This window comes from Amblyraja radiata, chromosome 12, assembly GCF_010909765.2.
Source record: "Amblyraja radiata isolate CabotCenter1 chromosome 12, sAmbRad1.1.pri, whole genome shotgun sequence".
Classification (NCBI taxonomy): Eukaryota; Metazoa; Chordata; class Chondrichthyes; order Rajiformes; family Rajidae; genus Amblyraja; species Amblyraja radiata.
The window spans coordinates 20,393,788-20,412,122 of NC_045967.1; the positions used below are offsets into that span (position 1 = coordinate 20,393,788).

At 44.5% G+C, this 18,335-nt stretch overlaps 1 protein-coding gene across 1 annotated transcript in view; it reads right to left on the reverse strand.

Moving 5' to 3' along the window:
- Nucleotides 1–5,057: 5,057 nt before the first annotated feature.
- LOC116978986 (transmembrane 9 superfamily member 2-like) overlaps nucleotides 5,058–18,335 on the reverse strand; it is a 74,309-nt gene continuing 61,031 nt past the window's right edge. The window contains exon 17 of the mRNA XM_033030321.1: nucleotides 5,058–5,854. Coding sequence (XP_032886212.1) covers nucleotides 5,787–5,854 — 68 coding nt within the window. The 3' untranslated portion in view covers nucleotides 5,058–5,786. The remainder of the gene's footprint in view (nucleotides 5,855–18,335) is intronic.

The following is an 18,335-nucleotide window of genomic DNA, read 5'->3' on the forward strand; positions in this document are numbered from 1 at the left end:
CAGGAGTAGGCGGTGAACGGCGGCATCCTCAGAATCAATGGCCGCACGTATGTTCTGTTTTGATCACCCGGTCATAGGAAAGATGCCATTAAGCTGGGAAGTGTAGAGAGAAGATTTATGAGGATGTTGCTAGGACTGCAGGGTCTTAACAACAGGGAGACGTTGAGTGGGCTCGGACCGAGAGGAGCTGTTGTTGCCAATTCTTACTGACTGAGGTCGACCGGTGACGGAGTTGAGGATCCTGTTCCGGAGCGACGAGCAGATGGTCTTATAGAGGTGTATAAAATCACGAGAGGAATAGATCAGATTGCCCAGAGTAGGTGAATCGAGGGCCCGAGGACAGTTTGTGGTGAAGGGGAAAAGATTGAATAGGAATATGTGGGGTAACTTTTTCACACAAAGGGTGGCGAGTGTATGGAACAAGCTGCTTGTTAGAGGAGTTAGTTGAGGCTGGGACTATCCCAATGTTTAAGAAACAGTTAGACAGGTACATGGATAGGACAGGTTGGGAGGCATACGGACCAAACGCAGGCAGGTGGGATTTAGAGGTTGGGTAGACTAGGACTTTATTCGTTGGAGTACAAGAAGCTGTGGGATGATCTTACAGAAGGAGGTCATGAGGGTTATGGATACGGTGAATGCAGTTTTTTAGCCAGAGTAGAGGAATCAAGAAATGGAGGACAATAGACAATAGGTGCAGGAGTAGGCCATTTGGCCCTTCGAGCCAGCAGTGCCATTCAATGTGATCATGGCTGATCATCCCCAATCAGTACCCCGTTCCTGCCTTCTCCCCATATCCCCTGACTCCGCCAGGACATACGTTTAAGGGGAGAGGGAACAGATTTAATAGCAAATTTTCCCCATCATGTTAGAGGCTACTCGCCATGGACATCACCCATTGCCTTGTGTCACATTCCGATAAGGTCTCAATCTTCATTCTCCTCACGGACATGGTGTTGTCTCTGGGCTGGAACAGTGCATCAGCCCAATGCTGCAGAATGTTTGTGAAACTGTTGCTGCAGCGAAGGAAGTAGGTCGACACAAACGGGCAACACACTGACCACTGGGATTATCACAGAAACATTGGTCCAAAGGCTGCAGTCTCAAGTGGGGAATAGACGTGTGGAAATAGGCATTACATCCCACAGTGCATGGAGTGATCTGTTTACCCCATGAGTGCAAGGTTGATTCTGTCCAGTCATTTTTGATACTCTTATTGAAAGATAACTATTATTAAAAGTAAAATTCAACAAATGCTTCGGGGGAATTGTCATTAATTAATTTACTTACCTGTAACAATATTCAAGCATCATGTGGCTAATGTTTTGGTGGTTGGTGAAACAATGCCTGATAATGGCTGAGAAAGACAGATGAGGGCCAAGATAGACAGGAGAGGAGCAAGTAGTCTGGGAATGAGAGGATAAAGATCAGCAGGGGAGTGCAGCCGGTGCAGGGACATGCCGGCAATAGCACATGACCCATGTTGTACCCATGGACTGCAGGGTGTGAGAGGGGGCAGTCAGTAAGCAAATACCAGATGTGCTCATCTTTCCTTTCCTTTCCCCAATCACAGACTGACTTGCCTGACATTCCCTACAGATCTGCTTTTTGCAGCTTTCACTTTCCTTTGTACTTTCTGTAGTGGCCATTTGGCTTGTTTGCATGTCATTGATGATGGCATGTGTCTGTAAATTTTAGACTGCTCGTTATATTGTGGGTGGGATTTATGACGTATTTTTGGGCGTGATTTGGGCTATGTATCTTGCGCAGAAGGTTCGTTTTTAGTTTAGTTTGGAACGAGCATGGAGAAGGTTTACCCTTCGACCATGCGAAGTGTAACGGAGACACGAGGAGTTTTCTAATGTTTAAAGCGATAAGCTGGAGTTCGATGAAGATTGTAGTAACGACTCTGAAGAAGTTTGGATGTACCTTATTGTTTTCATCAACAATAAAGAATTTATTAATCAAAAGACTGTGCTTTTGAAGACTTATCTGTGAAGAATCTCTGAAGGTCTCTAATGATGAGCTTGCGTGCGTACGGAAACAATCTCCTTAACCATGCTGTCCATTTAGCGGCTACAGGGACTAATCTCTAAATCTGCCGCTACACTTACTCCCTCCAAATGCCTCATCTCACAGCTGGTATCTTTCTTTGTGGTCTCCCTATGATTCATCATCGGTGGTCAAGGCAGGATGGGGTACGGATTGGGGATGATCAGCCATGATCACATTGAATGGCGGTGCTGGCTCGAAGGGCCAAATGGCCTACTCCTGCACCTATTGTCTATTGCCTATTGTCACTCAAAACGAGTATGACTCCTCTCATGGAGGATGCCTGTGCTTGACTTTGTTTAACGTGGGGAGACTGGTGCACAGACAGCCACCACACGGTCCTTGACAGATCTGGGTCAGAATCTAGTGGCATGGAACCCAAGACGACCGGGGACCCTTTTCTGCTGCAGCCTTCATCCACCTTCCTAGCCGTTGTGACGTTCCAATAAAATCAGCCATCATCCTACGCCTGTTCCCCCATTGAAGTTTTGGTTGGATTACTCTTTGTCAGAGATCTCCCCCTTGACCATACCACCATGGGTGACCCTACCAGGAGCACAGCTCCAGACTGCATCGTTCTCAGGACCACACAAGCTTCTCCACCACGACAAGGTGACAATCCACTGAGTCTCCCTCTGATTAGGACATATGTGTGCAGGGAGTTATGAAATCAAGTTCAAAGCACACAAGGCTGTAGATTTTGACAGGGTGAGAGACATCACATTACCAGGAAGGTGCAAGTCAGGGTGTGCCAGAGGAAAAGACCTCTCAATAAACTATCAATCACAAACTTGTTCCACAGGCTAGACAGGCCATAAAATCAGCAATTGCATTCTGAGAGGGAGAGAGTTGAAAAGTATGGAGGATACGTAAAACTTTAGCTGGGAAAAACAGATTGATTTCAATTCCCCGAGTTTTATACTAAATTAATTTCTTAAACTTCAAACTTGCAGTAACTGCAAATGACCAAAATGCAGGAGTAGCTATGAGGTGATGTCCAAGACCAGATCTCTGTATAGCTGGGGTGCTGCCTGACCAGTACATATTCACTTCACTTCACACCCCCCCCCCCCCCCCCCCCCCCCCCCCCCCCGCCCTCCTCCCACCAAGTGTGGTGTTGCATAGATGAGCCCTGTAAGGAAAGTTCCACATACTTTTACTTAAGTTTAGAGAGAGATACAGTACTGAAACAGGCCTTTTGGCCCAACGAATCCATGCTAACCAGAAATCATTCCATACACTAACTATCCTACACACTAGGGCCAATTTTACAACTTCCGAAAGCCAATTAACTTACAAAACTTGGACGTACTCAGCTCTACCGTAAGTATTTTCAGAATGCTTTGTAGAGGTTTGATGCATGTCGGACAATAAAACTCCAGCCTCAATGAAAGATGAAGCTCATGGCAGTGCCAAGGACGATCTGTGATAAGAATGGAATTGGAATGATCAATATGAATAGTCTGTAGATATGACAATTCCTATCTACATTGCTTGGAAAATGTTCTGCACATTCAGGTGAGAGGAACTCTTCCTGATTGAAATCTACTTGCAAGGGTGTAGATAATTGACATGCAAGATCCCTGGTCCTCAGTAGGCAAAGTAATAACAACTGGCCTCGGGTTGTTACCTCGCACCGATCGCTGTTCACCACCTGAGCTGTGATTATACAGGATAACTAAAACATAATATTGTGCAATCGAATCAACATCAATTAGATGAAACAGTAATGTTTAAGAACTGCACACGTATAATAAGTGATTCATCTCAAGTTTATTAAACAAATATTGGTACATTTTCAAGACATAATCAGGCACTGCGGAGATAAAGCCACCAATCCGTGCTACTCAGCACTACATACACAATCCTTTGTTCAAAATGATGTGGATTTGGGAATATTTACAAAATATCACAGTACAGGTGCACAACCTTTTATCCGAAAGCCTTGGGACCAGACACTTGTCGGATTTCGGAATTTTTCGGATTTCCGAATGGAAGCTTTTTAGCGTAGATTAGGTAGGTAGCGCGGGCGGCTTGAAAAGTCTGGAGCGGCTGCCTCCTCCCCGGAGACCGGGGAATCATTGCATAAATGTTAGTCAGTTAGTTTGGAGGGATTTTATGTGGTGGGGGGGGGGGTGAAGGGGGAAACTTTAATTCTTAGTCCCCTACCTGGTCGGAGAGGCGGGGAGCGGTCAATGCCTTACTGGGTCGCCGTGCAGTAAGCTCCGGAGTGCTGTGGCCGCCGACTCCCAACATCGCGGAGCTGGGGGCTGCGGGCGTCCGGCCGCGGTTGGAGCTCCGACCCCGGCAACTCTACCCCTGGCTGCGCGGCGCTCCAAATCCAGCGCGGCCCGCGGCCGGACGCCCGCAGCCCCAGCGCCGCGATGTTGGGAATCGGCGGCGTCGCAGCGCTGGGATACCAGCGGGGAGCGGGCAATGCCTTACCAGGTCGCCGTGCGGTAAGCTCCGGAGCGCTGTGGCCGCCGACACACAACATGTCGGCGGCCACAGCGGTACTGGGGCTGCGGGCGTCCGGCCGCGGGCCGCGCTGGATTTGGAGCGCCGCGCAGCCAGGGGTAGAGTTGCTGGGCTCGGAGCTACAACCGGCGCCGCCCGCGGCCGGACGCCCGCAGCCCCAGCTGGGAGTCGGCGGCCACAGCGCTCCGGAGCTTACTGCACGGCGACCCGGTAAGGCATTGACCGCTCCCCGCCTCTCCGACCAGGTAGGGGACTAAGAATTAAAGTTTCCCCCTTCACATAAAAGCCCTCCAAACTAACTGACTAACATTTAAGCAATGATTTACAGATGTTTAAGTGTCTCCCCGGTCTCCGGGGAGGAGGCAGCCGCTACAGTAGTACAGACCTGGGTTGACCGTGGGTCGTTTCGGGTCAAGTTTGGCGCCAAACGCAAGCTTTGGTGTGCAGACGACATCCTGGAAAAAATGGCCGGTTTTCGGAGTTTTTCGGTTTCCGGAACTCCGGATAAAAGGTTGTGCACCTGTACAAGAAAATACCAATAAAAGCTCAAATCCTTGCCGCTGTCGGGAAACGGGAACAAATAATTAACTGAGGGGTTGGGCAGGGCATGGGTTAATGCAGTTCCATATATTTACATTATAAAGGTGAATGAGCTGTTTATGTACAAATAATTGATATTATTGCAATTGTTTTAACGTAGCACTTGAAAATCCACGTCCAGTCAAATTATTCAAATTTGTTTTGAGCACATACATTGAAATTAAAACCACAAGAGCACAATGACCAACATTGGAATCACCAGAGCAGGTTCACTTCACCGCCTTCTGCTTCCAAAGGAAAGTGCACACTGCAATTCCAGCAATGGTGCTGTTCTGTGGTTCTCCTGCAGTTCAATGCACTTGAGAAAGGGGCCCAGATATTGAAATGCTATCGAGTGGGCAGGCAGTTCTGCCAGTGGCACGGAATCAGAGCAAACCCTAAGCATGCACTACAAATCAAACGGGAAGAACTCTATGCACTGAATGAGACGACTAAACATGGAATGAACAGTCAAGTCTTTCCTGACCTGTCACTAACCATAATTACATGATTGCAAAATGTGAGAGACCATCAACTAATCTATTTTTATTGTTGCAATTATTCTAGATTTGCAATTAAAAGTGAACAGTGTTTAGAAGGTGTCCAGGATTAAAGCCATGATAAATATTTAAATGCAAAGATAAAGAAAATACACATCATATGTGTGGAGGCCATTATTAATCTACCTTCACAACACTGTAAATCTTGTTAACAAACCAGAAACAGGCGAAAAATCCAACTGTCCCTGAAAAAAAAAAGGAAGCAGAATTAATGTTAATGACCTAAGATAGCGCTGATGTGTTTTTTCCCCCCAATATCTTCACAATCTCCCGTGAACGGTACAACCAAGAGTTCAAATTGTACCCACGGTACTTTTGGCAACTTACTCACATGGCTGGCTTGGAATAAGATCGCATATTATGAACAAGTGAAAAATACAGTTCACGACTGATTTTGTCATCTTAAATATTTGAACCATCATTTCTTTGATCCTCCACTTAATTTCTTACTGTTTACAGAACTATTTTCACTGCAGCACAATGGACGAGCAATATTCTGGTAATGTTAAATTATTTGTGTTTTACTTTCAGAAGGTCCTCAAGTGTAAAGTTTCTAATAGGTTCCTTCAGCCAGTGTGTTTAGTTTAGATGTAGAGGGAGTGCTGCAGTGTCCAAGCCACAACACTTCAGATGAAAGGTTCAGGTTGTCCTCTCCACTACACAAGCAGAAAGTCATCATACTACCAAAGTGTATAAACACACCTGTAATTTCTACACGGTGAAACCAAAATGTATAAAAATACCCTTTAATAAAATCTGACAATGTGCACTTTAACCACATGTGATTTTTTTTTTTCTATTACAAATCTCAAATTGTGGAGTACAGAGGCAAATAAATAAATGATGGGTCTTTGTCCCAAACATTATGGAGGGCACTGTGTCAGTGACCACCTTGGTTGGGGTTACAAATGGTGGTGAAGCCAGAATCAGGCGATGGTCCACAGATGCCCAGTTATCATCTAACTCGGTACAATGGTAGTAGCAGGCAACAAGGAGGGGTCTTCACCAGGACAGTGCAACGGTCACTTCTGCTGCTGCGGTCATGGACATGCGCATCAACAGCAGGAAATTAAAGATCCAGCACTTGTCCCTTCTTTCACATCACCGCCAGGGGTCCAGCTCTACTCTTCAGGGGTTGGCCACTGATGGACACAAACCTTCCCCCTAATCCCACTACATTTGCCTGTGCTAATCTTTCTGGGTGGTCCAAATAGCAAGCTGGAGTCCACAACTTATAATTACGTTTTTGTCCATGTTGGACACTATCCTGCGAGAGCTGAGCGTGGAGAATTCTGAATGCCACACCATTCACACTGCTCCCTTGTTCTCGAGAGGTCTCTCCTGCACTGGAAGAGGACATCATTACAGCGTAGGGTGAAAGAATGCATGGCACATTACGACTATGAACACAAGTTCCAAGACATGCTGTTTGGCTAATTTGGAATAGTTGAATGTCAGGAAGTGTTCATTACTGCAGTCTGAGAATAGGATTGGTTTGTGAGGCCATGTCATCGGCAGCCTGTAGCTCACGTTCACCCAGATTTATTTCCAAAAGGCTCCAGCAGACCAAGGGATTGTAAACAACCAACCATTGGTTAACATATGCCTTTTCTGATGTTGGAGTTTCATTCCAGACCACACCAGTGACTGAATCTAATTTCCCCGACTGCTGTGGTGGGATCCGAATACATCTTCAGCACAGTTCCTCAATGATTAGATTACTGGTACCTCACAATGCATGAGATCTACTCAGGAAGACAAAGCTGCAGTGTGCATCATCATTTAATCAGTATATTCATGGTTGAGAGAAAGATTGCTGGCCAGGGAAAGAATGGAGGAAGATCATAAATGTGCCCTTGAGACAAATGTTTAGCCAAAATCTTATTGATTGTTGAACCAGGCTAGAAGTGTAGTCTATTGTTGCTTTGTTTCAATATTGATGCACGACTGTAACCTTACCACCGCCTGACAATTTGTTCCAGACTGTCAATTTTGTACAAGCAAACTATATTCATCCCAATGATCACCTTATCTTGTAGCAAGATAACCATAGCATCTCTTCAGTAACTATCTATTTGCTGCAAGAATTATCAGTCAACTTCATTCCAGGAAAGTCTCCATATTTCTTGGGAGTCCACAAAGATTGAACATGTTATTACATTTTGTTGTCTTCTGCACCAGCACCATTCAGTTGCGCTGATTGCAATTAGACTAAGTAATTGAAGTGTCTGGGTGTTTCAAAGGTCAGCTATCATGTGAGATTCTGGAGAAGGATCACAGTGGTGCAGCAGTTAGTGTTGTTGCCTCATGCACCCGTGTTTGATCCTGACTTCTGGCATTGCCTGCAAGAGGTTTGACTCTGCGGGTTTCCAACAGAATACGCACATCACAAAGGATATGCTGGTAGGTTAACTGGCTGCTGCAAAAGCGACAAAATAGTCAAGGGGTTCTAATGGGTACGTGAGGAAGGAAAACCATCAGGAGAATAAGAGATCGAATGGGACTTTAGCTAGAACCTAATATGGACCCAATGAGCTGATTGGCCATAAGAACCTACATTTCCTGCTGATAGAATATTTGTCACATTCAGTAACAAACCTTGAGCCACTGTCCCCAGGTGAAGTAGGATCAAACTTCCCTGCAAATCACTGGGCTTCCTGTTGCAAGTTGGTTAAGTGCCCACTTTATCATACCCGAATCAAGAAGCACTTTAATAGTTCAGTAAACAGCAGTCTTTGAATGGATGTATTTGTATGAAGCACAAGGGCTGAGTTGTCAAATACTACACATACCCATGATGAGACACTAGTTAATTTATCAGCCTCAGTTGTAACTCAGATTTAACAACATAAATATGCTGCAAGGATAAAGATTGTTTGCAAGCAATACAAACTGAATGTCAGACAAACACTTATTCCCATGACTGGCTGACTCATGGCAGAAATTATATCATCGTTCCCACATTAAGTGAAAGCCAGATAACTCTTGCAACTCTGCTTTGGCTTTAACACACAACTGATGTCCGCAGCAAATTCTTGGGTAGTCGCATCTCCTGCAACCTTATCTATTGCATCCGCTGCTCTAGGTGTCAACTGCTCTACATCGGTGAGACCAAGCACAGGACTGGTGATCACTTTGCCCAACACCTCTGCAAAGTTCGCATTAACGAACCCGATCTCCCGGGAAAGGCTCTGGGGAAAATGCCAGCTGCATGAGACCATCAGATTTCTCCATAGCAGGACTGGGACCAGTATCCTCATGGTCAGGCTTCAGGCTTGCTTGCAGAGTTCAACTTGCTGGAGTAGAGTTCAACGTGCTTGGTAGGGAAACCGAGTGCAAATTCAAAAGAGAAAAACAATACTGGAAATGGATGGCACAGCAAACAAAGAATAGAAATTAGGCAAAGTGACCTGTTGGTGCTTGGTTGTATAAATAAATGCAAATGCATGTAAATGCAAAGTACTAATGGTGGAAATCTGAAAATCAACAATTATAGCGTATACTCAGGAAGTCAGGCAGCAGCTGCAGAGAAAGACAAACAGGGAAACATAGAAACATAGAGGAAACATAGAAAATAGGTGCAGGAGTAAGTCATTCGGCCCTTCAGGCCAGCAGCGCCATTCAATATGATCATGGCTGATCGTCCAAAATCATTACTGCGTTCTGGCTTTTCCCCCATATCCCTCGATTCCTTTAGCCTTAAGAGCTAAATCAAACTCTCTCTTGAAACCATCCACTGCCCTCTGTGGCAGATAATTCCACATATTCACAACTCTCCGGGTAAAAAGGTTTTTCTTCATCTCGGACCTAAATGACCTACCCCTTATTCTTAAACTGTGACCCTGTGACCTTACCCCTGGTTCTGGACTCCAACATCGGGAACATATTTCTTGCATCTAGCCTGTCCATTCCTTGAAGAATTTTATATGTTTCTATAAGATCCCCTCTCATCCTTCTAAATTCCAGCAAAACAAGCCCAGTCGACCCATTCTTTCATCATACTTCAGTCAAGCCATCCCGGGAATTAACCTGGTGAACCGACGCTGCACTCCCTCAAAAGCAATAATGTCCTTCCTCGAATTAGGAGCCCAAAATTGCACACAATACTCCAGATGTGGTCTCACCAAGGACCTGTACAACCGCAGTAGGACCTCCTTGCTCCTAAACTCAAATCCTCTCACAATGAAGGCTAACATGCCATTGACTTTCTTTACTGCCTGCTGTACCTGCATGCTTCCTTTCAGTGACTGATGTACAAGCACACCCAGGTCTCATCGCACCTCCCCTTCTCCCAATCTGACATCATTCAGATAATAATCTGCCTTCCTGTTCTTGCCACAAAAGTGGATAACCTCACATTTATCTACATTATACTGCATGTGCCATACTTATGCCCACTCACCCAACCTATCTTCTTCTGGGGTAGCGATGACCCGTACAAAAGGGACGGGTTACACGTTAACTGGAGGGGGACTGACATTCTGGCAGGCAGATTTGCTTGGGCTACACGTGCGGGTTTAAACTAAATAGTGGGGGAGAGAGATTGACAAATTGGGAGTATAAAGATGGAGTTGAAGGGGAAGTGACTACAGGAAAAATTACAAAAGATTTTAGAATTAATGGGAAGGAAAGTTCGAGAAGGGACAACAGAGTAAGGTCAGGGCCAATTGCGAGCGGTTCGAGGGGTGAAGTGAATCCAGAGGTCAAAGTGCTGTATATGAATGCGCAAAGTATAAGGGAAAAAGTGGACGAGCTTGAGGCTCAGTTAAAAACTGGCAAGTATGATGTTGTGGGAATTACTGAGACATGGCTGCAAGAGGGCCAGGGCTGGAAGCTGAATATTCAAGGTATACCTCCTATCGAAAAGATAGACAGGTGGGCAGAGGGGGTGGGGTTGCCCTGTTGGTGAGGAATGAAATTCAGTCCCTTGCAAGGGGTGACATTGAAACAGATGTGGAGTCTATATGGATAGAACTAAGGAATTAGGGCAAAAATACCCTAATGGGACTAATCTACAAGCCCCCAAACAGTAGCCTGGACATAGGGCGCAAGTTGAATCAGGAGTTAGAATTGGCATGTAGCAAAAGTAATGCTGTGGTTGTTATGGGAGATTTCAACATGCAAGTAGACTGGGAAAATCAGGTTGGTACTGGACCCCAAGAAAGGGACTTTGTAAATTGCCTGTGATGGATTCTTAGAACAGCTTGCATTGGAGCCTACCAGGGAAGAGGCAATTCTGGATGTAGTGTTATGTAATGAACCGGATTTGATAAAGGACCTCGAGGTTAATGAGCCATTAGGAGGCAGTGACCATAACATGGTCAGGTTTAATCTACAATTGGAGAGGGAGAAGGGTAGATCGGAGGTGTTAGTGTTGCAGTTGAATAAAGGGGATTATGGGGACATGAGGGAGGAGCTGGCCAAAGTTGACTGGAAAGATACACTAGCAGGGATGACAGTGGAACAAAAATGGAAGGTGTTTCTAGCAATAATATAGAAGGTGCAGGTTCAGTTCATTCCTAGGAGGAAGAAAGATTCCAAGGGGAGAAAGGGACGACCATGGCTGACAAGGGGCATCAGGGACAGTATAAAAATTAAAGCGAAGAAGTACAATGTAGCAAAGATGAGTGGGGAATCAAGAGGATTGGGTAATGTTTAAAGAACAACAGAAGATAACCAAGAAGACAATACGGGGAGAAAAGATGAGGTACGAAAATAAGCTAGCCAAGAATATAAAGCAGGATAGTAAAAGCTTCTTTAGGTATGTGAAGAGGAAAAAATTAGTTAAGACCAAAGTTGGACCATTGAAGACCGAAAAAGGTGAATTTATTATGGGGAACAAGCAAAATGGCAGATGAGTTGAACAGGTACTTTGGATCTGTCTTCACTAAGGAGGACACAAACAATCTTCCTGATATAGTAGTGGCCAGAGGATCTGGGGTGACGATGTAAGGCTAACTGGACTATAATTCCCCATTTTCTCTCTCCCTCCTTTCTGAAAAAGTGGAGTTACATTGGCCACCCTCAAGTCCACAGGAACTGATCCAGAGTCGAGAGAACATTGGAAAATGATCACCAATTCATCCACAATTTCTAGGCCACCTCCTTGAGCACTCTGGGATGCAGACCATCTGGCCCTGGAGATTTATCTGCCTTCAATCCCAACAGTTTACCTAACACCATTTTCTGAGTAATATGAATTCCCTTCAGTTACTCCCTCCCACTAGATCTTCGGGGCCCCTAGTATTTCCGCAATTTTGTTTGTGTCTTCCTTACTTCTCCGTGGATTGTCACCTTGTCGTGGTGGAGAAGCTTGTGTGGACCTGAGATCCTGAGACCAATGCCATCTGGAGCTATGCTCCTGGTAGGGCCACCCATGGCAGTATGGTCGAGGGGGAGGTCTCTGACAAAGAGTAATCCAACCAAGACCTCAACGGAGGAACAGGCGGAGGACGATGGCTGACCTTAGTGGAGCGTCACAATGGCTGGAATGACCAATGGCGGCTGCATGCAGTAAAGGGTCTCTGGTCGTCTTGGAGTCCATGCCACTGGACCCTGACCCAGATCTGTCAAGGACCGTGGGCAGGCTGTCTGTGCACCAGTCTCCCCATGCTAAATAAAGTCACGCACAGGATTCCTCCATATAGGGAATAGCACCATAGACACCCATGGCCAGCCATGATCGAAGGGGGCCTAAGAAGACTTCCTTAGTGAAGACAGAACCAAAGTACTTGTTTAACTGTTCTGCCATTTCCTTGTTTCCCCATTACAAATTCACCTGTCTCTGACTGTAAGGGACCTATTTTCGTCTTCACTAATCTTTTCCTTTTTACATGCCTATAGAAACTTTTACAGTCAGTTTTTAATATTTCCCACAAGCTTTCTTTCATGCTCTTCCCCCCCCCCTCTTAATTAACCCCTTTGTCCTCCTCTGTTGAGTTCTAAATTTCTCCCAGTCTTCTGGTTTGCTGCTTCTTCTGGCCAATTTATATGCCTCTTCCTTGGCTTTAACACTATCCTTGACTTCCCTCGTCAGCCACGTTTGTGCCGCCTTTCTAGTTTTATTTTTTCGCCAGACAGACAATAGACAATCGGTGCGGGAGTAGGCCATTCGGCCCTTCGAGCCAGCACCGCATTTCACAGTGATCATAGTTGATCATCCTCAATCAGTACCCCGTTCCTGCCTTCTCCCCATATTCCTATATCTTTAAGAGCTCTATCTAACTCTCTCTTGAAAGCATCCAGAGAATTGGCCTCCACTGCCTTCAGAGGCAGAGAATTCCATAGATTCACAACTCCCTGGGTGAAAAAGTTTTTCCTCATCTCCATTTTAAATGGCCTACCCCTTATTCTTAAACTGTGGCCCCTGGTTCTGGACTCCCCCAACATTGGGAACATGTTTCCTGCTTCTCGCAAGTCCAATCCCTTAATAATCTTACATGTTTCAATAAGATCCCAGTCTATCAACATATGACAGTCCCGCCATCCCGGGAAACAATCTTTGGAGATCATCCATGCGGTCTTAACATCTTTGCCATTGCATCTCCACTGTCAACCCATTAAATATAATTTGCCAGTCTATCCTAGCCAATTTCCGTCCCATATCTTCAAAGTCTCCTTTATTCAAGTTCAGGACCCTAGTCTCTGAATCAACCGTGTCACTGTCTATTCTAATGCAGAATTCCACCATATTATGGACACTGTTGTCCAAGGGGGCTTGCACAACAAGAGTCTGAAGAAGGGTTTCGACCCGAAACGTTGCCTATTTCCTTCGCTCCATAGATGTTGCCTCACCCGCTGAGTTTCTCCAGCATTTTTATCTACCTTCGATTTTCCAGCATCTGCAGTTTCTTCTTAAATAAGATCACTAACTAATCCTTCCTCATTACACAATACCCAATCTAGGATGGCCTTCCCTCCAGTCGGTTCCTCTACATATTGGTTTAAAAACCCATCCCGTATACATTCCAGGAAATCCTCCTTCTCGGCGCTGCTACCAATTTGTAGATTAAAGTCAACCATGATAACCGCTGTACCTTTGCTACACCCATCCCTAATTTCCTGCGTGATGCTATCCCTAACCTCCTTACTGCTAATTTGGTGGTCTATATACCACTCCAACAAGTGTCTTCTGCCGTTGGCTATTTCGCAGTTCTACCCATACTGATTCTGCAGCATCCAAGCTAATGTCTCCTTGCTATTGCATGAATCTCCTCTTTAACCAGCAGTGCCACTCCAGCTCCTCTTTCTTTTTGTCTATCCTTCCTGAATATTGAATACCCCTGCATGTTTAGCTCCCAGCCTTGGTCAGCCTGGGGCCATGTCTCCGTAATTCCATCTATATCATATCCCTTAACTACTAACTGCGCATTCAATTCATCCACCTTATTACGAATGCTCCTCGCATTAAGGCACAAAGCTTTCAGGTTAGTTTTTCTTATCTCCCTTCTACCTTTTGCTTGTCCTCCTTTTATATCCCTCTGTCTCCCTACATTGGGTCCCATCGCCCAGCCCTGTTAGTTTAAACGTGACCCTTCCTACACTCTCTTTCCCGTTAGCAGTACGGATACACGACTCCTGGTTCTCTCTCAGCAATGGCCCAATTTTCAAAATACTTGGGACTTTTTTTTGTTAGCAAATGTATTGTGATCCAGTCCATGAGTCATTCGAACCATAAGGGAAGAGGAGAGTTTAAGTTTTTTTTAATGAGATCTCTGGCGTCCTTCGCCCTTTCCCACATCGATTGCTGCCGAGCTGTGAGAATTTATTTGCCACAAGTAATCCATGGCACAGTGCTTCTCCCTGACCGGCATGGTGAGGAGGCAGACTATGTCAACTGTTCAGCCAACAATCGCTCAGCTTTCTCCACCTTGATGATAGCAGTCTTCAAAAACGTTAATGAAAGCATTTGCTGTTCATCTATATCTGATTAAATTCTCACTAGCTTACAAAATCAACAAAGAATTAATAAATGTTTCATTATTCTAAAAAAACAGCAAGAGAAAATGAATTCCACTTTAAGCATTTCTTCTAGTTTTTGATAATGTCTATTTGGCTACCACTTCATTTTCTTATATGCATATAAAAACTTGCATTTCTAAATGAAATGTGCTTTTTATCAACAGGCTATCATTTGAAGTTCCCAAGTTGCCATAACAGCCATAACCAAACATTCAGAAGCATCTATTATTCCTGTTGGTGATTAAAATGTATTAACATTACACATTGAAGTTTCAAAGGCTTTGTGTCTGAAAATTAGCATTTTATTTTGAAGTCCATCCCACCCCTGTTGGTTTGAGCCCTTATTAAATGCACAAAGTGAAAGAAAATGCAGCCCTGTCTGCTGAGAGCTCCTCTTTAATTTACTCACCCCTGTATGAGTATTTACTCACCCCTGGGTGCTGTATGACTTGACCTCCCTGATACCAAGAGGTACTGGTACCAACACTGCATTTGTTTGCTGCAAATCTAGTTTCCTGGGCCGAGTGGCATGTCCTCATCTACCCGTCATAGCTTGCGTTGCTTTCCTGATGAGGCGGATCGCATACTGGAGTCTTTACCAAGACCATGAAAGGACCGGGGGGCAGCTGGACAACTGAGCCGGCACTACTGGATCAGCAGCTGCAACGTTTCCTTTAATAGGCCCAAACTCATCCTCTGCCCACATTCAGCAACATCTTCAGCATATATTTGTCCCTATTAAACATCTCAATCAATTCTGTAATCTATTGGAACAGGACATCAATCAAAGCACCATGAAGTACCTTCTGCAGGGAGAGTTAGTGTTACTTAGATTAGTTGAAGGCTGGATTGAAGGCAATTCATGCTCAGGGTGCTCAACAAATGTGGGGTCAGAGAAACTTCAAAATTGGGAAGCAGTAATCACATTGTACAGTCAATAATTAGCTGTGGAAAAAGATTCATTTCAAGATCAAAAATAGTTAATTGTAAAAGGGTCAATTGCAATGGGATGAGAAGTGGTGTGGTGGCCTGGCCAAACTGGTATCAAAGCTGGCAGGCGGAATTGTAACTGAACAATCAAAGACCTCTAAAGTTTAGACCCGAGTTTGCACCAGCGTTTCTTGGCTCCATAAATGACCAAAGAAAAAAAGATTGACTTTAGAGATCCTCAAAATTATTATGGGCATAAAGAGAATAGTCAGTCTTTTTCCCCAGTGTAAGAGAGTCTAAAGCCAGATCAGTTTAAGTGGAAAGATTTAAAGGAGACACAAGGGGCAAGTTTTTTCACAGAGGGTGGTGGATATGTGGAATAAACTGCCAGAGGATGTAATAGATGAAGTAATCTTAAACTGTGCAGGGAAAGTTTGAGAAACAATAATTGAGGACAGACTTAGCAGGCACTGTGGCTTTACCAATATGATCTTGATAAATTGTGCCTAGCTCAAGTGTTTTTTGATTAAACAACAGTATCGGTCAATGGTGGAAACATAACTGACGAGTATATACCGACCTCAAAACAAGGCATCAACTAAAGTGCTCCATAATAAGTCTTCCTGAGGAATAAAAAGCCTTTAACAGCCAATTGTCTGACGAAGCAGAAATAGCAAACGGTTGTTTTTCAGACTGGGGGGAAGTGGTACAGTGAAGGGTCAGCAAAAGGACGACATATTATTTTAATATGTTAGTGATTTAGATTTACATGATATATCCATACTTAATGACAAAACGTGAAGGTTACCGAACATCGTTAATGGCATGATTTGTAAAGCACTCAAAAGAGGGTACTTTTTCTAAAACAACTTGTTTTCTTGACTCCTATAAATAATTAAATGTTTAATCCGATTAAAATCAAGAACACGATTGGAATTTGGTGGAGTAATGAAGCTGTGGAACTGGGAAGAGGAGATTTCCATGCTGGGGTTCGTAGTCTCCTGTACTCAGTTGTCTTGCCCCGTCCAAAGGTTGCTCTGAAATGGACAGCCGAGCTCACTCTGATGATGCAGTGAGCTTACCAACACCAGAAGGACAACAAACTGTTGGCCGCTTTCAAAAATGTTATGGACTATCATTGGGTAGGATAACCTGATACAATTAGGCCAAGTGGCAAAAGTATGAGACATAATAAAAACCTAGTCTATGGAATCTATGATGTTTTATAAACTGAACAAAACACAAAGTGCTGGGGGAACTCAGTGGGTCAGGCAAAATCTGTGAAGGGAATGGACAGATGACATTTGAGTTCCAGACCCTTCCACAGATTCGGTTCTTCTGTACCCTTTTTCATCTGCGAGTCTGAAAGGCCCCGACCTGAAACATCATGTCCATTCCCTCCACAGATGTTTCCACCAGCACTATCTTTTGTTCAAGAATCGAGCATCTTCAATCTCTTGCATCTCCAAACACACAAGACTACTCACTATAAAACATTTTTTCCCCGCACAACATAAAAATCAGAAAGTAGCCCATTGTCGAAGCTTCTGCTTGGCTCCAGAATGCCAGTCTGAACACCCACCTATATTTCTCCTGCATGAAGCTCGGCTCACACCGAGACACCCAGTGCTAATGTGTTAGCAAAGGAAGCCAATGTGCAGTTCATAAGACCCTGGAACAGAATTAGGCCATCCGTCCCATTAAGTCAGCTGCGCCGTTCTATCATGGCTTATCTATTTTTCCCCACTCAACCCCATTCTCCTGACTTCTCCCCGTAACTTTTGACATCTTTACTAACCAAGAACCTATCAATCTCTACTTTTAAAATCCCCAAAGACGGACTCCACCGCTGTCCATGGCAATTAATTCCATGGATTTATCACCCTCTCGCAATAGAAATCCCCCCTCATTCCAGTCGTATGAAAAAACCCCTAAAAACTAAATTCTCGGCTTTTTAGAGTTGGCTCAGAGTTAGAGCGTTCATACCATCAGATCAAATGAGTGGAGTCGCTCACAGACAGCAACACCTGCCAGAAGCAATCAGCATTTAATCAGTCTCAACAACATGGACCCATTACACTTTTGAACCTGAAATGAATAAGCAGGAATGATTTTTACCCAACCACCTGCTTCAGGGAAGTAGTTTCTCTACAACAATCAGCAGCAGAGATTTGACAGCACTGCAAAATCCTCCAATGTGCTTTCAGCTGTTCCAGTGCTCATCCAGTCTTTCCTCAAACCTGCTTTTAATTCATTGAGCCGAGTCAAATCCCCCCATTGGTAAAACACAACCTTTATGAACAGATGCAAACTACATTTGTAAAAAATAGTGGAAACACTCTTAATGAGAAAGGAGCTTGACAGGGTAGATGTTGAGATGTTTTCACTAGTGGGGCAGTCATGAACAAGGGAACATAATTACAAAACAAGGGGCAGTCAATTAAAATTAAGCTGTGTAGAAATGTCCTCCATCTGAGGGAGTTAAATCTTTGTTTAGTCTAGGTTAAAGATACAGTGTGGAAACAGGCCTTCAGCCTACCGAATTAGTGATGACCAGCGATCCCAGCATATTAACAATATCCTACACACACTGGGGACAATTTACCCAAACATGTATGTCTTTGGAATCTGGAAGTCTCTGACCCCCGACAGTTTTGGAGGTGGATCATCGGATATATTTACGGCGGAGATCTTTGAAAGATCATGGAACTGAGGGTGATGGGGAAGTGATGCAGAGGAGTGGAGGGCAGAGTAGATGAGTCATGATCACATTTG